At 47.0% G+C, this 25236-nt stretch overlaps 3 protein-coding genes across 3 annotated transcripts in view; 2 read left to right on the forward strand and 1 right to left on the reverse strand.

Annotated features, from left to right (window-relative positions):
- LOC125941481 (uncharacterized) overlaps positions 1 to 8449 on the forward strand; it is a 37370-nt gene extending 28921 nt beyond the window's left edge. Inside the window, exons 2-4 of the mRNA XM_049658832.1 lie at positions 847 to 933; positions 4407 to 4496; positions 8288 to 8449. Of these exons, the coding sequence (XP_049514789.1) occupies positions 847 to 933; positions 4407 to 4496; positions 8288 to 8401 (291 nt within the window). The 3' untranslated portion in view covers positions 8402 to 8449. The remainder of the gene's footprint in view (positions 1 to 846; positions 934 to 4406; positions 4497 to 8287) is intronic.
- Positions 8450 to 18151: 9702 nt separating this feature from the next.
- Positions 18152 to 20885, reverse strand: LOC119432385 (integrator complex subunit 15). The gene has a single exon (XM_037699551.2). It carries the CDS (start codon positions 20674 to 20676, stop codon positions 19546 to 19548), a length of 1131 nt encoding a protein of 376 aa, XP_037555479.1. The 5' UTR covers positions 20677 to 20885; the 3' UTR covers positions 18152 to 19545.
- Positions 20886 to 20988: 103 nt separating this feature from the next.
- Positions 20989 to 24699, forward strand: LOC119434018 (E3 ubiquitin-protein ligase Topors). The gene is made up of 2 exons (XM_049658489.1): positions 20989 to 21506; positions 22926 to 24699. Exon 2 carries the CDS (start codon positions 22957 to 22959, stop codon positions 24646 to 24648), a length of 1692 nt encoding a protein of 563 aa, XP_049514446.1. The 5' UTR covers positions 20989 to 21506; positions 22926 to 22956; the 3' UTR covers positions 24649 to 24699.
- Positions 24700 to 25236: the final 537 nt, after the last annotated feature.

A 25236-nucleotide genomic window follows, 5' to 3' on the forward strand; every position in this document is an offset into this window, starting at 1 on the left:
AAAGCTAATTGACTCGATATGCTTCGAAATGGTTAGTTTCCCACAAAGCCGAAGGACCGTCACACCGAACTGCTATGGCGAATAGCGATAGGTCCCATCCATTCATGCGGCTTTTCTGCTCTTATTCAATACCCGTGTTTCACTCGTCAGATCTCCCAGGTCAGGCATGAAGGACGAACTCCCCGGGTTTCACTTTTTTCACTGACAATGACGCCATTCGAGCCATGGCCCTATGAATATTAGCGCTCTAGAGAACGCTAACCTTCGAACATTTTTATTTATTTTTTTAATGCGGGTATCCAAGTACTGGAATATCGGTTGGCCAAGTGTGATGATAATCGAGGGGAATACGTGGAAAGTAACATGTGATAAGTTACGTCAACTACTTCCTCCCGCTTGAAACCGAAAATGTCTGGACTACCCACATTCTTCTACAGGGTTTGTTGCGTCAAAAATTTTTGGGATTGAAGATAATGTTCATGGTAAGTGAAAATTCGTGCTCTTTCCTACAGCAAGCAAAATGTTAACCTTCAGTTTAGCCTGATTTAACGCCTTTTCAACTCTCTGCACTTCCCTGTCCGGCAGGAGGCAGAGAGAAAATTAGGTTTAGTATGGCTGCTCCAGTCTTAAAAAAAAGTTAGTTAGTCAGTTAGTTAGTTAGTGTTTCAATGGCGCAAAAGCAACTGAGGCTATGATGCACCAACCATAATAAAAAGATGGAAACGCTTGAACTTTGACACACTAAGCATTATACACTTCGCTTTCTGCATCTAAATGCCAGATACATGTATTTTTGAAAAGCTCTTTCGCATTGATTTACTTATTCGATGGATCTATTGATTTCAGGCTGGAAACGCCTGTGAAATGGCAGCTTGCACGTGGATATTTGTGCTGGTGCTTTGCATTTGGATGCCCTTAATAACGTCTGAAGAGGTTTGCACCTTTACGTATTTCGTCTCCGCCATTTTCTCGAACCCCCACTTCAACAACATCGGTCTATGGTACTTTTAAACAACAATCTAGTAGCCAATGCTGTCGTCTGACGTTTCTTGCTACCAGCCACTTTCCTATAGCTATAGTATATGGCACTGCGGAATAGAGCCATTCACCCCGTCGGCCCACCAGCTTCGGCACCGGTCAAGCGAGCCTGAGTGATTACGCATTTCCTCCATGTTTGAGACATGAGCACAGCTTTTCTCAGTGTGCATCTGCGCATCCTGCCGTGCTGAAGATGTATAAGACTTACTCTTTAGGCATTGATGTCACGAAGAGTGACCTTGAGTTCAAGTGCAATCCTCAAAACGACGCGTACTGAGATGACGTATTACAGCACTCTCTCGTCGCCTCCAAAATGCCTGCTCATCAGCCAAACAAAGGGCAGCAAAAGAAATCAGAACGACGTGTCGTGCTGCTTATCGGGTCTTCTCGCTGACGCACAGTCTGGCTGTGGTAAGAGCGCCGTGTTCAAGCCTGTCGCAACACATATCAAGAATGTTTTGGCGGCGTTTATCTCCAGTCAGTGAAAACTGTACATTCAGGGTAAAACTATTATTCTCACTGGCCAAGATCCACATGGCAGTAATGGACGTCAGACACTGTGCTACATTCGGCAATAATCCGCTTAATTACCTGAGTCTATTTATTTGCTGTTTCGGATTATCTGATGGTACATTTTGCAATTGCAGAGTTGAATCAAGTCATTAAGACACGTCGCCTTTCTCTTTTAGATAAAAGGGGATAAATTGCGATATCACTTGTAATGTGTTATTATAAATTCCAAAAGCAACACCAGTTTCTGAGAAATTATTCGCCAGAATTTGCCGCGAATACAGTGGCATACAACATAATATTTCTCCCAAAGTGAGAGAAGGTGTTGCGCCAAGAACTTGGAGGTGATGCTAGGACTCGGTCAATGGGAGCAAAACGCAGCTCAAGACGAATTTTGCGATATAGATCAGATTGATAATTTTTGAAGGTATAGCTACGATGAAATATGACTCAAGAAAGGGGTAACGAGGTCGTTGCCGTCGTCCTGAAAAGTATATAACCATGATAATAATAATTATTATTTTTTCATCAGGCGCTTTCGTCTTTCTATTCACAGCTTCGTATTGTCAACTGCAAGTTTTTCTCGGTATAGATTATCTCTTTCGCCCTGGGGTTTCGTACATTTTCAGCTCGCCTGGCGATATACGTAATGTATCAGCGGCTTTTTAGGCTGCTTTTAGCTCCCGTTGTCGGCGACCTTCAAGTGACCTTGAGCCACAGGCTAGAGCCGTTATCCGGGCATCGTCGCGAGAACAAAACGAGGTCATCCGGGCAACCAGTCAACAGTTAAGAAAATGCGGTCCCTGACCCCCAACCCTTTGTACAGCACCACATTACATACGCTAGATACTGCCCAAACAAGTTTTAAAAAATGTTGCTTCCGAGTTCCTACTAATGTTTGTTCCCAAGATCACTCAAGCTGTAACTTCCACAACGCTGAAGTTTTATTTGTCATTTCCAGTAGCGACGTTCAAAAGGCACACACAGGGCACCATGCACTTGACTGCCATCTTTTGGCGCTGAAACAGGGTTGCCTGTGCTCTGTTGAACGCCAGCGGTCCGTGAGTTCCCGGCGCGGGTTCTGCGTTGCCTCGAGAGATGGCGCCACGCTGCGTGGCGCCTCCTTCAGGCGCTTTTCTTCTTCCAGCGGGGCAGTGCGCTCTGTCTCCCTGGCATCTTTCGCTGTCTGTCGTGCCGCCTTCTGCCGGTTTTCTTCTTCGACGTGGGCAGCGTCCATATGGACCAGTGCACAGTATGGCGTACTGCGGTGTGGTTGGGATTTGCCCGTTGCGAACATGCACTACACACATTTTAAGATTGTGGCTAGTATCATCACCAACCAATCTGCTTTGCCGGTAGCCATTTCATGCTTACATCTACTCTCAATTTGGGAGAGCCAGCAATTTTTTTTTCGTACATGTAATGTTCTTTGTGCACTGCATTTTTTTCTCTTAGTTTGCTTGCTCTCTAGCCTTGTGCTCATTTTAGGTTTACGTTACTCGTGTCGAAAAAAAAGAGCTTGTTTTAGCAACTATACTTGTCCCTTTGTTTTTATGCCAATATTATGACCTAAATGGCTTTTTTGTACATACATCTTTTCCTTTCTTTATCTCACATCCCCATGCCACTGTATCGTTTCTTTAAGCTTCATATTATCTTTTCGTTAGATTACCTGCCCGCCAATATTAAAACCTTATGGTTCAATTTTCTGGGCGTATAATCTAAACTCTTGATTGATATTTTTTTTCCACTCTCACGCATTGTTCGTGTTTTTCTCTGTCTTTTTGTTGTAAATTCACCTTGACCTTCGCTGATTGGAAAGTTTTGGTTTTCATAATTGTCGTTTTCTATTTCATGCTTTTTTTCTGTATTTCTATTTGTATTTATTAAAGTGTTCACCCGTGCGCCAGCACTCCGATCCTTAAGTTGTTCCTGGGCACGGTAAATAAACAATTGATAGATTGATTGATTATTTATAGTATATTATTATTGTTGTCGTCGTCGTCGTTGTCGGGGAAAACCTCTCAAGTCTCTTGTCCTTTCACTCGCCGAGGCGTTATTCAGTCGCCGGTTCGAATCCCACACGGCGCAGCCACATAACGATAGGGACAATTACGACAGCACTCGCGTATGGCGACATTGGGTGCAGGTCAGAGAACGACAGGTGTTCAAAATTATCCGTGAGCTCCCTAAACAGCATCGCGCAGGTACGTGCACCTAATGCGACGCGCCGAATCTCCAGACTGTGGGCTGTGCAATGTGAATGAGACAACAGGTCATGTGCTGTGTGACTGCACATGACCTATTGTCATGACATGTACGTGGAAGAGTGACAAAAGTTTAGCAATAATGTCACGCGCCTCAACAGCCCACCGTTGTTGGAGGACTTTATTTTAAGCCCTTGGCAAGACGTTAAGTCTAGTTTTCAAGTCATACAGGACTTAATTGACTTTAAAAAGTACGGGTCTGTACTGTAGGCTTTGAGTAGACCTAATTTCTTGTTATATGTTTTACATTCTCCTTCTGTCGTCATCATTACCCATCATGCCCCTCTTCTTCCCTCATTCTCTTGCTCTTCCCCTTCCCCAGCGCAGAGTACCTGGCTAGAGGAATGACCTCAGGCCGACCTCTCTACATTTCGTATCATTAAACTTTTTTTCTCTCTCTCTCTCATAACTGCTGGGTTACCTTCAGGACGTTGAACTCCACCAATGAAATGGAATGAACGCCCTCTGTCTTATCTCGTGCGTGTTTTCATTGGTGTGTTCTTGTCATTTGATTGAATACTTAGTCGTAGGGACCATCAGTGTCACGGGCTCTTTTCTGAAAGCACGCAACTTCCGCATTGTTCTTCCCAGGAATTGACGACAACGTCGGGTCGTGAACTGTTGATAATGCGCAAGTCCTTGCGTAGCGCAGGCGAACGATGCAAGACATTTGGACAAGAGGTAGGTCTGACATCGGGACGTAGAAGCAGTTCATATTTACCACCACAGAACGACCCACTGTTAAATGGAACACTAAATTAGTAGTTCGGCAGTGATTGATGCCCACTTTTGTCACAAAGACATCAGCAATAATTTATTGCCATTAGAAGTCCATCTAACCAGTCAGATCAGGCCTTTTTTTTTACCCTGTGAGGATAACGATAGATTAGTAGAATTTTCTGAAACACCTCCTTTCTTCTTTGCAAGTTCACCTGTTTGTCCCACGAGTTTGAGTAGAGCATGAGCCGGCTGAAAAATAGGAATTCATACTACTTGCTCGGCGCACCGATTGGTCTTTTATGACCTATAAACTGGAAGTTGCGTATTTCATTTTTCATACATACATACTGCTAGCCTCCATATTACAGGACATCGGGAAATATATTTTATCAAAATATGAATGTGAAACTGTTATACACTCGGAAGCCAATTCAAAACAAAATAGGGTGTCTGTAGGTGATCTTTAAAATCACCATACATACTGATACATGTTTTTGAAGCATAGGAAGAAAATTGTCAGGTGAGCAAGTTATATCCTTGGGCCATGAATTTCAATCTGTCTGTGGAAGAAAGAATGCGTCAGCGTGGAACATATATTCGACTAAACGTTTATTTCTAGCGTTTAGTTGTTCAGAGAAAGAAACAAATGTACGACTATCTAGATTGTAGCCTCCATTAAGGAGCTAAAATATAAACTTTAGGTGTGTAAATTTAGCACGCTTGCAAATTGTCGGAAGGCAGCCTTTGTTAAGGAACTCTGTCGGGAATCATTAGGGTTGTATTCATTACCAATTTATCTTATGGCGTCTCTCTGTATTGCTTTTAGGCGTTTAAGCAAACAAAGCACTGAAAATGACTTAGAAGATATGTGCAACACGTTTGTGCCCTTCAAATCACGTGGTAGAACAATGCCCACGTATAGTAAGTTAAGTCTGTGACGTCACGTGCAAACTACTGTTAAAAGTGTAACTTATAGCCCGCAACTTAATTTAATGTTGTTGTTGTGTTGTTTTTATTATTTAGTATGTGTCCCCTTGGACTGTGCAACGTAATGTACATTAGATATTGCTAATTATATTGTAACTGTGGCTCTAATTGATCTGGCATTTTGTTCACGGCACCTACCTCGGAACTGGAGAAACAACGATTCATGTGCTGGCAACTGCAGCTTTCTTTGCCGTGTGCTAATAATGCAGCAGGAACACGTCGACTGACGTTAAGTATGCAGTAGAACTCCATAGCCCGTATGCATAGCTTGCTCGTGACGTCACGGACGCAGCTTCTCACCATGCTGGTCCTCTAACATGGTGGCTATCACATTAGTATGGTCTATTCACAGCCACTGGTAACCTGCCTCAATGTCATAGAGCCGTGGTCAGAACGCTACCGGCGTTTGTGCCGGAACCACGGCGGAACCACCGCGGGATACAGCAACTGGCGTAGCCATGCTGATTCTCCAGATGCATTCCCCTGTGTACTGCTGTAATATATCACTGAAAAAATAACAAAAAACAATAAATAAAAACAAAATTTTTCATAGGAACAACCCAAAATCTGTCATTTCAAACGATACCTTCCTTATTTCTGTTTGCGCTGCAAGACGGAATTTTTCTTCACTTTAACGCAACTCGTCCCTCTAGGTGAATAAAGTGAAATTTTTGTCATGAATACTGTTCGCAAAATGACTTTTAAGGCGTAAGCATTCTTTGGCGAGCTCCCCAGCCCTGTCACACAAGAAGTGTAATGACTTGTATCTGCACAAAAATGCGTAATTTGCAAAGTTAAGACATTTCATCGTTATGATAGTGTAAATGTAGATTATTGATAGCTTCTAAGCAACAAGGAAAATTATAAAGCAAGAAAATAAAATAGAGAATACTCATAGGGATACGTAGGGCTCCTTAGAAAATGCATGGGGAAGCCTATAGTAAATGTGGGCCAACTGAAGTTTCGGGTGGGTCAACTTGAAATTTGGGCTTGGGTCAGCTTGAAAGTCGGAGGTGGGGCAACTGAAATTTCGGTGTGGGCCAACTTGAAATGTGGGACGGGCCTACTTAAATTATGGAGTGGGCCTCCAATTAGAATTTCGAGGTGGGCCATCTTAAAATTGGGTAGATTTTGGGGTGGGCCAACTTGAAATTTGAGGGTTTGCCACCTTGAAATCTGGGGTAGGCCACCTTGAAATTTGAGGGTGGCCCGACTTAAATTTGGAAGTGGGCCAACTTGAAATTTGGGGGCGGGCCAAATTTCAAGTTTCAACTTAAATTGGGCCTTACCGAGGAGGCGCAGTTAGAACGCAGGCGAGCGCGTGCGCGGACAAGGAACGGCGCATAACACATTCTTGCGAGAGCGACAGTTATAATAATTATTATTAATTATTATTATCTCCCCTTACCCTGTCTCACGCTCTACTGCCGCAGCTAGTGCACCCTTCCCACCGCTCTGCTCCGCCGAGGCGCGCTCGTGCCCGGCGTTCTGGCTGCAGTGAAGGGGCCGGATGCGGCGAGACAATCTGACAATTGTCTACTAAAGCTTAAGCATTCTTTGCCACCGGAACGGCTACGGGTAGACGCGCGTATGTTAGGAAAAGCGAGCTAGCGAAACTAAGCAAGAACGAAGTTCACAGCCGAGCCAAACAACGCTTAGGCATTAGTGGACAATTATCAGAATTTAGGTAGTTTTTTGTTTGTTTCGTTAATATCCTCGGTTTGACATTCTTGTGCAGCTTGACCACCCACGTAAGTGTGGACAAATAGATCGGAAACTGAGATAGATCTTCTGAAAAACGTATCGCGTGCTCACAAATCTAGCCATGTCACTCTGAACCTGGCTATAAATGCTGGTAGAGTTGACACTTGAGAATGTCTTAGTGCAACGTGTCTTGTCGCTCCTCACGTGTTCTATGTAGTGTGGTTATTCACACTATAGTATGCTTTCTTATAGTCACATTGTTGCATTTGACTTTTTCGTATTCCCTGAAAACTGCAATGAGAAGGCAAGCGAAATTTGGACCGATAATGGAGTGAATTATGCAACTATCTTTTTTTCTTGAATTACGAGAAAAGTGCACAGGAAAAGGGACAAATCCACTGTAAGTGCTAGAAAAACAACAACAAAAGGCAAGAAAGCTGTGTCACCAAGAGGGCAATAATTTGTTTTCCTTTTTCTTTTGTTCTTTCTTTAAGATGTAGAAGCTCAGGTTAGCAAGCTTGCCAAAGCATAGGTCATTCTGTTGGAATAAGGGAGTGATTTAAATCACTCACTGTGAAAAGGTGAAAAAGCATGTACCCCCCCCCCCCCCAAAAAAAAAAAAAAAAAAAAAAAAAACAGGCATTCGCCTCCACCAGCAGCTCCGTTCACTTTGTAACTCATAGGCTTGTCACATAAATGATTAGACCACTTGTTACACATGTCCCCATTTCCAGCGACTAGCTCTAGTAGGACTTATATGTCGTTTCCTATACTGCCTGAGAAAATTATGGAGTGTTCGGCCATGCCGAGTTCTTCTGTAATAAACAAATGTGTTGCGCATGGAGGTTTTATAATGGTTTTAAGTAAATCAACAGGCCTAAAGAACGTAACTGGCGATACAATTCACATTTTGAGCGATCTCCCGTGCGGTCTTGTGCCTCACCATTGAATTACCTTCAGCGAAAAGTGATCTAAGTATTACTTTACCTGATGTGCGCGTTACATACGTTAGCCTGAGCACTCACCACTGCTCCTTTTTTTTTTTTGCTTTATCGGCCCAGTGCAACAAAAATGCAGAATGCTGTACGCATAGGATATGCTACAGATACAAGTGCTCCATTGAATATCCGCGGGTTAGCCGTAGCGCTAACCGGCATGCCAACATCGGTGTATGACGCATAACTGCGCAAGGAACGACGACGCAATAAAAGGCGAACTTACAGTGCGTATGCGTGATTCTTACTTTTTTGTATCTTTGTGTCTACATTTTCCTTAGAAGTGTTTGGATAGTAAAAAAGCCCGAGTCGAATCGAGCATCTGAGAGAAACGACATTAGACATTGAATCAAATATTGCATACATTCGCTCATCCTGTTCTCTCGTTCTTGTCCGTGTTTTCTGGCGCTATGACCACCTCTGATGTATCTAACTAGCCCAAAAGGCCGCACTTGTAGATTATTTACACTGTCTGGAACATGCGTGTAACGCCGCTCGATACTGACCGTCTCATCTACTGCAGAGCTTTTAAATGAGTAACGACTGCATTCAGTTGTATGATGTACCAATGCAATGGCTGTAATGAAACAAGAGAACACCACATACGTCACCATATTGGACGCAAGTTTGTGCTGTTCTTTGGAGACAGTACCAAAGCACTGCCTCGTCGGTTTACATAGATGCAAACGAGACGAGAGTGGCCCAATAAAGAAATGCATCGCCTTAAACAAGAAAACAAATTCGTATATGAGCTGCCTAAATACGAGGCGTTCTTATTGAATGACGGGAAATTAGTGAACAGAAGTCAAATTCCCTGCGTATTCGCTCAATAACTGGTAGTTCTGAGCAACCGCCTCGGCCCTCCTCCAGAATAAACATTCCGGACCATCTCCACTCACATCGCGGGCTTGCTCCCCCCCCCTCCCCCCCCCCCCCATCTAAACGATTCTGGTCCCACCTAAATGCATGATGTGGGACCAGGTGAGGAAGTTTAGAGGAGAGTACTCATACACAATACAACTACTTACAAGACCAGGCCAACTTATTAGGTGAACACTTTTACAACATCTCAAGCTCAGGAATTACTCTAACACATTTTTACACTGTAAATAATTCTCTACTCTGAATTGAAACTAATGGAAAAGGATGTCCTTGTGTAGTGGCATATCCAGAGGAGAATGGATAAAAAAACTGTGGCTCCAATCATTTCTGTGAAGGTGGTTGGACAGCGGAGCTGTAAACGACATCCACAACGATGACCCATTGTGACGTCAGTTGAATTCACACACGTGGCTCTACAAAAAGTGAAACCAGAGGCAAGTGAAATGTACTTAACCACACCCTTTATTACCTTACAATGACATTATATTCACGCTGTTCTTCTGGCATCTTTACTTTCCGTGGTCTACCCATGGTAGCCTGGAATTAACTGAATGAGTTGCTAGACCATGGCGACGTCACTACGTGATTTCTATGCTGTGGGGTACTTTTCCACTCAGAGTAGCTGCCGCAACCGTAATCTTTACCGGGAAACACACGCGGGAGAAGGAACGCTGTAAACGACACCCACAACGATTACGCATTGTGACGTCACTTGAATTCACACACGTGGCTCCACAAAGAGTGAAACCAGAGACACTGGTTTCACGAGGGTTTTGAATGACGTCAACCCCTTTCGAAGCAGCTGCAAACCTCATCTTTACCGGACGCGTCGGAGGGTGATCCCATTGTTCCCACGCGCCTTATCATGCACCATGTGGTATTGATGGTTGTTTTGTGGTTTTTCTTTTGAAAACGAGTGCTGAGCTGTATGCTGTATGCCTGATTTCAAAGGAGATATGCTTTTTGTATTCATTGTTTAGTCTGGCGTTTTTTGCTTACGTCAACGACACGAAAATTTCCTTCGCTAGTAGAGGTATACAGCTTCGCTGTAAAAAGCTACAGAAATTCTCAGAACTGTCTACTAATGCGTAAGCATTGTTTGGCTCACCTGTGACTTCGTTTTTGCTTCATTTTGCTAGCTCCCTTTTCCCAGCATATGCGCGTCTACCCATATGCTCCTTGGAGATGCATATGCTACGCGTTTGCCTTTCCAGCGGTAAAGAATGCTTAGCTGGCAAGTATCAGATTGTCTCACCGCACCCGGCCCCTTCAATGCGATAGTACCAATTGAGCCGCAACGCCCGGGCACAGCGCGCCTCGGCGGAGCAGAGCGGTCCAAATATATATAGTGGTTCAGAGAAAGGAATAAGATGCTATTTTCTGCTACCAAGATGGGAGCACGGCTCAGCATCAAGGTCGAAATGGCGAGAGAGTGATCAGAAGGAAATGACGCTTGATTCTGCTCGAAATGTAACACCAGCTGCCGCAGTAGTGCGTGAGGCGTTGCGTGAGGGGAGAGTGCATCGCCCCCAGGCCATGTCACCCTCACTGTTGCTCTCGCAAGCCTGTGTTGCGCGCGTTCCTTGTCCACCCAAGCTCTCGCCTGCGTTCTGACTGCGCCTCAGTGAGGATCAGTGAAAGCGCGCCAAGCGTCTCAACGCGCTCACTTGCTCGCGAGGTGTTCATAGCTTGAAGGACGTTCCGCAGCGTTCGATTGGACATTGGGCCACCCCAAAATCTCAAGTTGGCCACACCCAAGTTTCAGATTGGCCAACCCCCAAATTTCAGTTGACCCACCCCTCAATTTCACTTTGGTTCACCCCCAAATTCAAGTTGCCCCACCCCTACTACATTTCAACTTGGCCCATTCCCAAATTTAAGTTGGCTCAGCTCCAAATTTCAAGTTGGCCCATCCCCAAATTTCAAGTTGGTACACCCCTATGCATTTCCCCATGCATTTTCTAAGGAGCCCAACATATCTCTGTGGATATTTTGTTTTTATATTATTTTGTTGCTTTAAAATTTTGCTTATCGCTTAAAAGCTACCAATCATCTACCTTTACACTATCATAACGATTAAACATTTTAACTTTGCAAATTACGCATTTTATTGCGATAGCAATTATATGGACACTCCAAAGCAGATTTCTGCCGTCGGCATCACCGTCGCCGTCGCCGTGAGGTTCCGATGACGTCAACGGCGATGAAATCGTCGCCGCGCTCCGTACGCTGTATGTGCGAGTGAAAGGGCGCGAGGTACGCGCGCTTTCACGGGGATCGAACGCACGTCGGAGAGCAAACGCGCGTTCTGCGCCGTGCTCCCTGAAGGGCTGCAGAATTAAGCGTCTCTTTCCTCCTTTCCATATATAGAGAGCAAAGGCAAGTTTTTCCGTCGCGCGAAAGGTTGTGGGGGGACGGGAGGGAGGGAGGGAGGGAGGGGAGGCGACGTTTAGCTGTGGCACCAAATACGTATTTATATAAAAACGCCACGCGCGTTCGGTGCGAACGCGGGCAAAACGCCGACGGCGTCGACAACAGTTCTGCGCGTTGCTGGTGCTGCTGCACGTGCAAGTTTATACAGCTGATAAAACTAATATCCTTACTGCGTATAGCTCTCTACTAATTTGCTATCGCAATTGTTGCTTCGCCTTTCCGGTGAAACTGCGATATTTTTTTTGTGCAGATACGAGGCGTTACACTTTTCGCGTGACAGGGCCGGGGAGCTCGCCAAAGAATGCTTACGCATTACTGTAATCTGATGTTCAGCTATTCAATTCACCTTTAATCAAACTGTCACGGCGCAACCAAGAGTAGCGCCAGACCGAAGAAGACGATTCGACGTGTAGAGGTAGAATCGGTCTCACCAGCCATCTTGTTTATGTATCGTTGCCTCTCTTGTTTAAATTGTAACTACACCTGTATATGTGACTTCCGCAACTTAAAAAATTGGTGGAGGTGTAGGGTACCAACGAGAAACAACAACGGAGCTCCACAGCGGTCGTCACCTCGGACACTACAACATGACGGACGAAACAGGACCCGGAATGGTGCGGCCCGCATCAATGCCTACAACCCCGACGGTTGTACTGGCTGAGCCACGGGATCCAGGAACGTTCTGACACCGACCATGCACCTTGACGTAGAAGACTGGGTCGCCACGTATGAGCGTGTAAATGCCTACAACAAATGGGATCCAACGATTATATTGGCTAACTTGGTCTTCTACCTACAAGGCACGGCGTAGGTGTCGTATGACAACCACGAGGAAGACCTTAACGACTGGTACACGTGAAAACGGAAGCTGAGCGACTTGTTCGGCCGTCCCGCCGGTCGGAAGAGCGCCGCTAAGAAAGAACTAGCGACCCGCGTCCAAAGGTCCACAGAATAATACGTCTCTTACATCCAGGACGTGCTGGCTCTATGCCGTAAGGCCCACATCGATATGTCCGAGTCAGACAAGGTTGGCCATGTACTGAAGGAGATCGCTGACGATGCCTTCAACCTGCTCATGTACAAAAATTGTGAACCGGTACATAAACTTAAAACATAAAACTTAGGGCGAGATACTTTATTACATTCTGATATTCCTTTCAAGCCAGCTCGGATAAGTAGATGTGTAACAGATGTGGGACCATAATTATTGAAAATAAAGCAATATGTAATAAGGATGCCTAGTCGTTTTGTCTGGCAAATAAACAGGTTGCATTTACGTGTGGAACGGCTTGGTCTTTCTGACGGCGGTTACGACATACGGACGACCGAATCAGACGATGTAGAGCACGAGCCGCTACTTAACTCGCTCGGTGTACTTTGTCCAGAGGTCGCCGTAGCACTGCCCACACTTGCACTCGACCTCTACCACCCTCGCGACGAGGAACACCGCTGACATTAGCGCGCTGTAGTAAGGCAGCATGTGTCGGACTGCGGAGGAGATCGTAATGGTCAGAAGCGTGAGTTATAAAAAGAAATGGCTGAGGTTTAACTCTTGTAAACCTAGTTATCACGAGCTGATCAAGGTTATTTGACTTGGTTTTGCTAATCTGGCCTCCCTTTGCTCCAGTGTTTCAGCAGCCAACTTTGCTTTTGCTTGAGATTTCGCAGCCTGCCGCCTAGCTATATGTACTGGATGATTGGTTTCAGCCTGTCGCTTGCGCTGAAGCGCACGCACGGACGGCCCAGCCGGCGCGCCATCCATGGCGAGACTGAGCGACCAAGTGCCGGCGAAGCAGCCGTTAAACCTTCGCCTAGTTACGTGGTACTGCAGCGGCTAGACTCCGAGCGAGCGCAGCTGCAACGCCTCTCCGCAGCGGATCACGTGGCGCGACGTCACACCTGCCACACTTGCGCTCCGGCGGCTCAAGGTCATTGCGACGCCATGATTGACCTTGCGAGACATGGCGCAGTAGAACTTTCGCTCCAATAGCCAGGCCACAACATTACCATTTACAGAGGAATTATTGCCGGAGTGGCAGCGCTGCAGTGGCGATCTCTTGTGGCGGTGTGTTCCACCACGATGTGTTTAAGAACTCTTGCTGTGTTGCATCTCCTGTGTTGTCGTTGGAAAAGAGAGAAAAAGAAACAGATTAATGTGTCATCAAAGTGCAATTATATGCGACCAAGTTAGGACTAACTAAAACCCGTTCTTTTAATACCACTTCGACAGGCCCTGGCAAGATTTCAGCTTGTAAGCTTATATAGTTTAGGACCTACATCATCCTTGGTGTCCTAATATGTTGCAGTTGTGTGATCGCTATATCGCAAATTTACTTATTCATTGTGAATTTGATGTGAATGTGTACTTATGCTTAACATTTCTGATTGATTGATTGATTGATTGATTCATTCATTCATTCATTCATTGAATGAATGAATGAATATTGTACCCCTCGTTCACAAGTACAACAACTCTGAAATAATTGCGTTGACTCATCCTTCCGTCAACAAGCACAAGTTCCAGCGTGCTATTCAAGAAGGACGCTGCTTGGGAGGCTTGCACTGACCAACAGAAGAGCGTATACGTGTTTACAAACCGGCCGTAGCTCCTTGGCCACTGCTGTAGTCCCCAATTCGCGACATCTAATATCGAATTCCCAGCACCCTCATAGTCCCGGGGTCAGGACATAAACATTCAATGTTTATGTGTGTGTGTTCTGCTTCCGTTAATTCGACATTGCTGATTGATTGGGCAGTGTTTGCCCTATTCTAACACGCCCCCGAACAAAGTGCGCGCACGCTTTCTATTAAGGGCGAGGACTTACGGAGTCGCCATCTGTCGGAAGCGCCTCGCTTGCGTAGTATAAGGGAAAACGCGGCGCGCTCCAGATAGGTTTGGCCACGGCCGTGGTTTGACTGTCGGCGCTCAATAAAAACACTACGCGGGAGCCCTCCTGGACATTTCTGTAAGTACTCTCTCAACGAGGGAATTTTTTTTACTGTCAAACTAATAATCCTTGTCAAACAGAAATCACAGAATGGTTTACAGGTGCTATCTCTTTACCCAATACGTACAGTGAACGCCCACTGCGCGCTGTCGCCGCGATGGAGTCCCCCGAACCGGCTTCTAGCGTGACAGGTAGGCAATCACTGAGAGCAAACTATGTGAAATATGTTTTATAGTGGGATGTCTGTATAACCAAATGGATCATAACAGGATGAAGTCTCAATGCAGCGATCGCACGGGTTCGCAGCGACCGAGTGCGCGTCTGCATGCATGTCCGCGCACAATGTTTCGTTTCGTACCGTGAGCGTTAGGCTGCAGCATATGAACATTTGACAGTGCACAAGCAACCATCGTGACGTGGACTACCAGAGCTGTTCAATAATAATTTCGTTATAACTAAGGACTTCGACGCCTACGGCGACTTGTGATGTGCCGTCGCGATGACTAAATCGTTTTTTTTTTACTTATGACTTATGGGACATTTCAATATCATTATTTCTCAAGTTTCGTCACACTGTATGTTTATCGGTCTTCTGATCGAGCAATTTCCCGCTGCTTCTTTTAATCCAGTACATTGACTGCTTAGTGCTAACACAAACATATGAGCATATGCCACGTCTTTTTTTTTTTTTTTTTGATGTCCTTACCGTTCCCTTTCCATTCCAGTGAACTTGCCAATATCTAGCATCAACAAGTTCATAAACCAACAAAGCTCCATGACATAAGCCGGGCCAGCGCGCGCGGGCGAGCGTCTCAGTGCGCGCCTTCTGCTACTCGCCGCGAACATTGCAGCCCCAACGCCGTAGTGGAAATCCACCCGAGTTGTAGCCGATGGCTGCTTGCCGGTTTTAAATTTGGCGATTCAAGCTTCATGCAGCTTTTTGTCCTGCGGGTGCGTATGAAAGCTGACACCGGGCTCCGTTGCGTACGCGTCCGGCACTGCGGCACCTAGCATAGCCTACCATGTTGGACGCCTTAAAAGGCAGCCACTACCTTTATAGTGCTTTCAAGTGTTGTCAAGCCGACACCCGAAGCGGGAAAACATCCCCACTTTATAAGCACCACAGATCAAGAGGGACTTTAAACTTTCGTTTTCAGCTCGCTTCGGCGCTTCCGAAGCAGCCGACGCGGCCGCTGTGTCCACGTGATCCCTCATCACGTCACGCCGACGGCGGCGCCAGCTTTTCCAGTAGTGGAGCTCGCCCCCAATATGTGCAAGGTGGAAAACTAACGCAGGAATCACAAAAGTTCTTAAACAAAGTAGAAATCTAACACGCACCCGATTTCTTAGCAAGAAAATGTGTTGCACAATGGCGGCCGGTTTCCTAAAGTTAGCTTCGCTACCCGGCGTTTTAAAGTCAGCTCCACCGCAATACTCTAGTTAGGCAGTCAAGCATACGGCCGTTGTGAAGGCGGCTTTTGTTTCAAGCTCGATTGCACCGCACAGGCAATTTCCGGCCCAATTTTCTTCAAGAAAAAAAAAAATGCACACGCCGGCTAAATACTGTAATCATACATTGTGAGCTACAGTTATTGCTTGAAAACTTTCCTAGGGCGGTTTTCCATGGAAATTGGCGTTCTTCTTATTCTTTCTGGAGTTTTACGTGACAAAACCAGTTGTGATTATGAGGCACACTGTAGTGGAGTGCTTCGGATTAATTTTGACCACCTGGGGTTTTTTAACGTGCACTACAACGCAAGCACATGGGCGTTTTTGCAAATGCCGCGGCCGGGATTCAATCTCCCTACCTCATGACGAGTGAGGTAGGGAGATCACCGGCGAGTGAAAATTGGCGTTTTCGACAAGAGATGACAAGTGTTCAACGCAATAAAGGGGGCCGCTATCGGGGTCACTAGGGGGTCGAGCGCGTGTGTACTGACTGGTCCATTTCGATTTATACGGCGAAGAGCAATTTTAGGATCGAAATAACGAGTTTGGGCCATTAAAATGCATGGGCACCGGCCGGGACATTCCGTTGGAATCGAATTAATCGGAATAAAATTAATGGAAGCCTACTGCATTCACATACATGCATACATACCTACAAGCATACATGGAATAAGCTCTTGGTAGACTGTGAGAAAATCATTTAGAAAGTGTGCACATAACTACACCGCCCATTTTCAGCGCAGAGAGAGCCCAGCATTGCAATGGCTTCTCACCTACTTCCCGCATCGCCAACAGAACACCGCCCCTCTGTCCATAGAGGAGCATGAGACCACGGTGACCGAGCCTCACGTGTCAGTCACCAGAGCAGCACACATTTGAACCCGCCGTGGTTGCTCAGTGGCTATGGTGTTGGGCTGCTGAGGACGAGGTCGCGGGATCGAATCCCGGCCGCGGCGGCCGCATTTCGATGGGGGCGAAATGCGAAAACACCCGTGTACTTAGATTTAGGTGCACGTTAAAGAACCCCAGGTGGTCTAAATTTCCGGAGTCCCCCACTCAGATCGTGGTTTTGGCACGTAAAACCCCATAATTTCATTTTTTTTAGCACACATTTGAGCGTCTTTGTTTTTGGCATCTTTCGCGCACTTCATGCAGCTGTGAATAAAGATTACCGAGAGGAAACAAAGTAATACAGCGAGAAAGCAACTGCAGTCATTTCAGAATCTGGGGAAAGGAACGCCAAAGTGCAAAAACGTTTCCAGTAGGCGTTGCTGGTTTAGAGGTTGAGTACAGGTGCTAGTGTTGCCAGCGGATGTAGCCTGAAAATGTGAGCAAACAAAGCGAAACATGGAAAAAGGCATTTTTAGGAATTAAAAAACCAAATTAGGCGAGAACACTGAAATAGGCACTTACAGGCACAATTAAACTATGCTTAAAGTGCTTAGAATGGCCTAATTCATGCTTATAGATTGTCGCGACGTCGGAAACCCGAGGGACAAACGAAATGCACTTGTCAGAATGGGCAGTAACAAGAACGGACTTTTTAATACCGTGCGCTAGTGACTGCTTCTTCCCCCCCCCCTTCTTGCTCTCTATATTTTTCACAAGTGCCGATATGTCTGTTACGTCCTCTTTGCCAAACTACAGTCGTGGCATTTGCCTCCCTCCATCGTCCCGATGTGCAGCTTAAGTGTATGTATGTACGAGACACTGAAACGTGAGTCACTTGGAAAAGTACAGCTTCATGCACACCACAAGCACCACTCCGGTGGGTGCTTGTGGCGCCGCGAACAAGTTTCACCATCGGGCACGACCTCGTAATTCACGTCGTTCAGTCGTCGGATAACTGTGTATGGACCAAAATATCACCTTAGCAGAGAGAGAGAGAAAGAAAGGGAAAGAAAGACAAGGAGGTTAGCCAGTGTAAGTACCGGCTGGCTACCCTGTGCTGGAGAAAGGGTTAAAGGAATAAAAGGCGATAGAAGAAACATCGCCTTAGCAGTTTTTCAGAAAGTCCCCTACGCCGAATGGATATCTAAACCCACGCCCACTCGCTGGGTGTGTAGGCGACAAATTTGTGCTGACGATTTTGCCGCATTGCGTCCTGGTCTTGCTGGTAGTGGATGCATACACGTGCAAGCTGTCAGGCTTCTTCGGCATGTTGAGCATGTTCTTCAGCATCCGCATGGATGTCGTCTCACTAGTAGGGCAGCATTGCATCTAAAGTTGTCGTGGCTTCGCGACTGTGTACCAAGCTGAATGGTGTCATACAAGTCATTTCCTGTTGAGCAGTGTTATATGCGAAGGTTACATAATGCAAAATCTCATCCCAGTTTGTTTGGTTCAAGTCGACGTATATGCAAAGCATGTCTGCGAGTGTCTTGTTCAAACGCTCCATTAGTCCATTCGTCTGGGGATGATAGGCTGTCATTTTCCGGTGGGTTGTGCTGCCGAGTTTGAGAACTGCTTCTAAAAGTTTGTCTGTGAACACGGTTCCTCTGTTAGTAATTACGACAGCTGAGGCACCGTGCCTAAGCACGACGTTTCCGATGAAACATCGAGCAGCTGTTTCCCCCTGGGTAGCTTTTGTTTCCACATAACGGGTAAGGTAGTCAGTGGAGAATGAAATTCTCACAGCATGTCAAGATGAGGCCACCTCAGGTCACCTGGGCTACACATGAACATTGTCCTGACTGCGGCGCAAGTATTATTTTCCAAAGCTCCCAGCCGATGTTAAACATCATGTACGCACTTGTCCCGACTGCCAAAGACGCAAAGCGCCACCGACAAGCCAGCTGGTCTCCTACATCCTGGTCTCCAGGTACTGGGAGTGCCATTCACCAAAATTGGCATGGATTTTCTTGGACCATTTCCAACTTCAACTACAGGAACAGGTGGATTATTGTCGCCACTGACTACCTTACCTGTTATGCAGAGACAATATCAAATAGGCACAATGGCAAGGTAAGGAAAGAATAGGTACTTTGCCCAAAGTTCCAGTCTAGCTATCACAATATGTGGATCAGGTGGTGGCCCCCAATGAACCCCCACCTCTGCCTCTGTGTCCAACAGTAGCGGTGCGACCTATGAGTCATGTTACAATGAAAGTGCTTGATGTTTAGCCTGCACCACATGTTTCCTTTTCTTTAATGGCAACCAAATCACAGAACCGAGGAGTCTTTGCATTGCACCGTGACCAAAAGTGCCAGCAAGTTAGCGCCAGCAACTGTCACGGATCTTATGCCCGAGTCACACGAAGCCATTTCAATAGCGATTGGCCCTTTGTGCCAGCTGCATAAGACAGCGAATCCAAATCGAGACACTCGATCCCGATCGCAATCAATCGTGGTCGAAAGTGCCCTTGTGTGACTGGGGCATAGTATCTGTGAATTGCTTCTAGTTGAGAAAAAGTTGTGCACTGCATTGCATGAGATGACAAACAGTATTTCATGATGAACACCACGCAAGACAGCCATGGCACAGCCATAGGAATACTGGCAAGTTTTTGTGGCTTCAAAAAGAAACGGGTAAGTCAGACTGCATTTCCACAATGAACACCTTAGCATACGCTTAAATAAGCACTTCACTCGACACAGACGAAATGAGAAGCGTTCAGTATTTTTTCACGTCCCAACGGGCAAGCACAATCTTCAGAAGTCTGTTTGAAGGCAGCTGGCGCAGCGTCTGAAACATGGCGTCCAGGTTACCGTGCACGCACTTGGACGCGAACGCTGCCTGCAGCACCTGGCCGAGCCTGTTCAAGGCCAGTTCGGCACCCTGAGGCGAGGCCGTGGCTAGGCCCCGCTTCAGCGTCTCGACAACCTGAACGACGTAGTGGCTCGGCAGGAACGGAAACACGATCGGAGCGCGCGGTGTCACCTGGCCCGCGCGAATCAGCATCTCGAGCAGCGCGTAGTGGAGGTACGAGTAGAGCTCGGCGTCGTCCGCGATCGTCCGCGCGTCCGTCTTGCTCAGCGGCGCCAGCACGCACCACGCGACCAGACCGGGGATGAAAGTCTGCAGGCACTGCGTGTAGAGCTGAGGAGGGATGGCCTCCATCGGCGTGAAGCAGAGCAGCGGCTGCGCGCGCACCCAGGAAGCGAGCAGGTCGACGACGTCGCGCGACGGGTTCGTCGGCGTCATGTGCGTCAGCGACGTGGCCAGGCTGGCGCAGAACAGGGGCGAGATGTTGGCCAGCTCCTTGAGCATCTCGGCCGAGCTCGGGATGAGGCTGAGGTAGTCGCCCACGACGTGGCGCACGATGTGAAGCGACGGCTCCGAGGTGCAGCCGCAGACGTGCATCCAGAAGCCGACGCAGTTGAGGACGTTGTGGTTCTTGAGCGCGATCGAGAGGGAGACGAGACGCGAGAGGAGCGGGACACGCACGTCCATGACACTCGGGTCGGCCGAGGGGAACAGGATGAAGAAGACCTTCTGGCACATATCCGACTTGGCGTTCTGAAAGCTGCTCGCTATGATCTCGATGATCTGCAGCTCGCGGATCGCAGGCAGCTTGCGCGTTCGCGGCCGGCGCATCTGCTGCGCCGCGGAGGAGTGCCCTTGAGACGTCATTCGGCGCTGATCGTAGTCTTGGAAAACGAACTCCTCGGCGATCTCCTTGGCGACGTGAGCGTACGTCGGACTGCGGCCCTCGTTGGCCAGCAGCTTTTGAATCTGCCGGAGCGCTTCGTAGACAACGGTTGGAAACTCGATCTTCCGTAGCGAAACCCTAACATCCGTCATCCTGGACTACTTTGACGCCGAAGAATTCCAAGACTCTGTTGCGTTTCTAAACGAGCCGAAACCCATGCGCTGTATTTTTTTCCGCACAAGAAGAAACCGCACTAGTAACCATCACTGCACAAGTCACTTGGACGTCGCCATGTTGTTTTGATTGTCACTGCTGCTGCTTGGGGGCTTGGGCCGGTCAATGAATTCGGCCGGTAGACAGGGCAATCATGGACATGCCGCATCAATGTTTAATATAAATGAGTTTTTTTTTTAAATCATTTGTCAGCATTAAGTAGCGCGCTACTCATTCATGTGTCGTTTAAAAGTGGCAGCCATGGCGTGTCCGGTTTCTTGCCTGCCTGCGATAGGCACTGGCATGGCACAAGTATATGGCCTTCGAGATTTTAAAATGTTGCCTTTAATGGCCTTCGAGATGACAACTTCACGCGCTGTTGCTATGGTTGCTACAACTCAACGTCACAATCTCAAATATTATCAAAACCTGACGCATATTAGGAAATGTGGCGTAGTGCTATGAAGTTGAACAGCACCTAATAACAATAGGATGCTTTTCCTTCCTCCATGCACCTGCGTGAGGAGAGTGGCAGTCGATGGTAGCCGTAATCGCCCGCATAATACGCAGCCAATCCAAGCCAACATAAATTTCGCATTTCTTAAACGGCCTGCGCTTCTCTCCTGCTTTTTGGTGTTTTGAGTGTTTGAGCTACTGTTCGTACGTTGCATCCGCCTTTTGCCTGTGAACGTTACTTGGCTTGTGTGTACCTAGCAGTTGTCAGCCTGTGAACTTTTCCCAAATGTGAACCTGGTTGTAACCGACTTCTGTAAGTACGAGCTGCTCGTCTGTGCCTTTGCGACGCTGCTCTGGTTCGCTCTTCGCACAAGAGAAATAAGTGTTCTCTAGTTGGCCTGACAGGAGTATCAAACCACTTAAATAAACATGAAATTCTGGGAAGCAGCACGCAGTGACCTTGACCACGAAGTTCTCAGCGTGAAGTGTTTCGCGCTACTTAGTGCTTAATGTTCTTTTTTGGTTAACTGTGAGTGAAGTCTGATCCAAACACAGACTGTTATCCAACCCCGGAGTACATGTTTGGTGCTCTACCCGATGCTCTCACTTTTTTTCGCTTATTTGCTTCTAACCGTGATTGTATATTTATCTGTGCGTCGCAGCATGCAGATTTTCGCGATGAGTTACCGCAATTTCTTTTCAAAAGTTCTGGTGTTTTTTTCCCCCCATCAGGGCTCTCGTGTTTAGACAGCATTCGTCGCATATTGCCGATTTGCTGAACAATTTGAACTACGGTAAAATTTTGTTCGTGGCTTTTCTTTTTCGTGTTTTCTGCGACTGCTAGATTCCCTCGAGCTTTTGGATTACTTCTCGCACATAATATCCCTGCCCAACAAAGGCGCGTTCTAATGTGCAAAAAGCGTAATACACTTGTAGTTTTTCACTTCGCGAATGCTGACGTAAGCCGTGTATTTTGCCCGCATTGGTGGTAGAAGTATAGAATCACGTTTCACGCGTTGTTCGCACATAAGCAGCAAAGTACTTTGAACCTCTTACTGACAACATTTCTATGAGACACTTTGATGCATTACTTCAATCGTGTTTTCTTAGCACTGTTCTGAATTTGCATATGAGCACAACAGGTTTAAAGCTTTTGTGAATAACATTGTTTGTTTTTAATTTCCTTGTAATAAATTCGTCAATAATTCGAGTAGCTGTACGAGCACCACAGGTTTAAAGCTTTTGTGAATAACATTGTTTGTTTTTAATTTCCTTGTAATAAATTTGTCAATAATTCGAGTAGCTGTCTCTTTCATTACTTACAGTATAGCTAGCCTACGTGATCTTAACCAATGTCTTCAGCATGGCCTCATCCTATGTTAAACGCTGCACCACTGCAAGACACATTCTCCTTTATTTTTAGGCACCTCGATCTCAACTATTATTGTATTATTCATGTTCCAAGGTGTGGCAAGGTCTTTTTAAAAGTATGTGGGATCTCGGCAGCTGGGAAGTGAAGTCAAATTGTTCTCGTGCCAAGCCCTCCCATTCACCTGGCTTCATTTTGAAGTATAATGCATGATGTGAGGCCTGTTTAGTAAATAAAAATCCAAAGTGCTGTCAAACCACTTTGTGTCAAACGGGGTAAGTCACCTGGCCCTTCTAACTAATGCAAGTGAATGGCAGGAACATACAGGAAGGAACTTGAATGTTCTTGAATTTTTCTTTTCAGAGGCTCGGCTGCACTTGTATGCAGAATTAAGATGGCGGCTGCATGTTCCCCGCCGTGGCACCGCATCGAAGACTCGCCAGATGGCGACTCTGCGGGTAGTCCTTCTGGCTCAAAACTGGGGCCGACCGATGCTACGCCAGAACGACCGTCGAGCCGCAACACCAGCTCCCCGGAAGATAGCTGCGCCATTTGCTTGGGAGCGCCTCAGAACAAATCATTCACCGACAGCTGCTTTCACCAGTTCTGCTTTGCCTGCCTTGCTGAGTGGGCCAAAGTCAAAGCCGAATGTCCCCTCTGCAAGCAGCGGTTCAAGAGCATCATCCACAGCGTGCGCTCGCTCGAAGACTACGACCAGTACTTTGTCAGTGACCTGCAACGTGCCCCGGCGTATTCGATGCAGGTGGTTTTTGAGAGGAGGTTTCGGTTCTCCACCACGATGACCGCCGAGCGGCGGCAGGAACTGGAGGCAATGCGGCAGCGGCAAGAGCGTGAGAGGCAGACTCGGCACTCCTCCGCAACTCGCCGAAATCAGAATCGCTACCTCCCCAGGGGGGCCACAACAAGTGTCGAGAGGTTTCAGCTGTATGCATCAGACTTGTGGGCTGTTCCAAGCTTGGCGCAATACCGTGAAGCATCGCCCGAGTTCTACCGTGAGAACCCGGCTTGCACCCACCGTTTGGTTCCCTGGCTCAACCGTGAGCTTAATGCATTGATGCAGCAGAATCGAAGTCGTATAGTGGCTGCCATGGATCACGTCATGTCGTTAATCCTGAATTTAGACATCAGGCATCCTGACTTTGCTCAGAACATAGAACCTTTCCTCCATGACCATACAGAGCACTTTGTCCACGAGTTCTTTTTATTTGCTACATCAGTGCATGACATGGCTGCATACGACCAACACACAGCGTACACCTCGCGCTCCGAGGCTTGCTCTCGGGCGGACCCTGTCAGTTGGTTCAGACGGTCCTTGCGAGAGTCGGAACGAGCAGCTGCGCTGGAATCGCACGCTGCACCAGTTGCTGAACGGCATGACTCACCTCAACCGGGCCCCAGCGGACTCGCTGTCGCAAGGGAGGTGGTGGTTGCAACATCCGTGGACAGCGATAGTGACTCTGACAGCTCGGACTGCATTGTGGTGAAAGTGGTCAAGCCGGGGGAGAGAACTGTCGTGATTGATCTGGTGTCTTCTGATGAGGACGATGCCTCTGCACGTGGAAGTCGTCAGGCAGGCCCATGCAACCAGGATGCGAGACCGAGCCGTTCAAGTCGGCCATTGGAAGACCGTAAGCCTGTCGAACGTCATGCCGCAAGTGACTCATCGTCGAGCGACACAGATGACAAGTATCCTCTGAGACGGCACTCACAAGGACATGCACAAGAGCATTCAAAGCCAGCGCGCGACAGGCGACGAACTCCAGACAGCCGTGGGTCTTCCTCACGGTCTCGGCAAAGGCGGCAGAGACACGTGCGGCATGCTGCAGACACAGGCCATGGCTCAAACAGCCGGAGTAGTACGACGTCGGACGATGATAGCCAGCACTCTGGTCGGCGGAGAAAGCTGGTCAGCGTTGTTGGTGCTGTGAATATCGCTAGTAAGTCGCGCGACGCATCACACCACGAGCGACATCATTCCCGCCACCATCGCCACGAGCACAGGTCTAGGAAAAAGTCTACGAAAAAACATAAGCACAAGAGGCACAGTTCCTCGCGTGATTTTTAGCTCTATATGTTTATGTATATATGTAAATTAAATCGCAGCTTTTTTTATATATGCCAACTGTGCCTATGTTTTACTGGCTGTCTCTTTGGAGGCAAACGTGCATGTGAGTTATATTCTTTCACCAACTTTGCAAAAATGAAATGATCCAGTAGTGGTTGTTTGTCAGATCGCATTCTACTATGGCAGCCTTCTGATTAAACTTACTGTTGCGAGTGGCAGCTGCCAGATCAATCTCCTGTGGAGTTGTCTAAACACTTGTGCACTGAGATAAGGTGTTCGGTTAACCTAGTGGCAAATATGTAAGATTCTCCACTACATTATTCTCACAGCCCAGCTTGGAGACCTAGAAACTGACCAATAAGCATTACAGGAAGTTCACCAGTCAGCAGGTATATTGAGGCAGAAATATGGTTAAATTGCTGCCTTATCTGCAGTGCTAGGTTTAGCATAAGCTGCTCCTTGTATGATACAACCACTACATTTGTTATCGGATGTTTATTTTGTATTTTGTGACGTTCCCTGCCACCTTTAGCGCTTCCTCTGAACCCCAGAGTGTCATTGTACATAGGGTGGCAGTTTGTAGATTCA

Source organism: Dermacentor silvarum, chromosome 11 (genome assembly GCF_013339745.2).
Source record: "Dermacentor silvarum isolate Dsil-2018 chromosome 11, BIME_Dsil_1.4, whole genome shotgun sequence".
NCBI lineage: Eukaryota > Metazoa > Arthropoda > Arachnida > Ixodida > Ixodidae > Dermacentor > Dermacentor silvarum.

Bases quoted from the DNA above. Each gene is read 5' to 3' on its own strand.
- LOC119432385 (XM_037699551.2), bottom strand. From the start codon at position 20,676: ATGACGGATGTTAGGGTTTCGCTACGGAAGATCGAGTTTCCAACCGTT.
- LOC119434018 (XM_049658489.1), top strand. From the start codon at position 22,957: ATGGCGGCTGCATGTTCCCCGCCGTGGCACCGCATCGAAGACTCGCCA.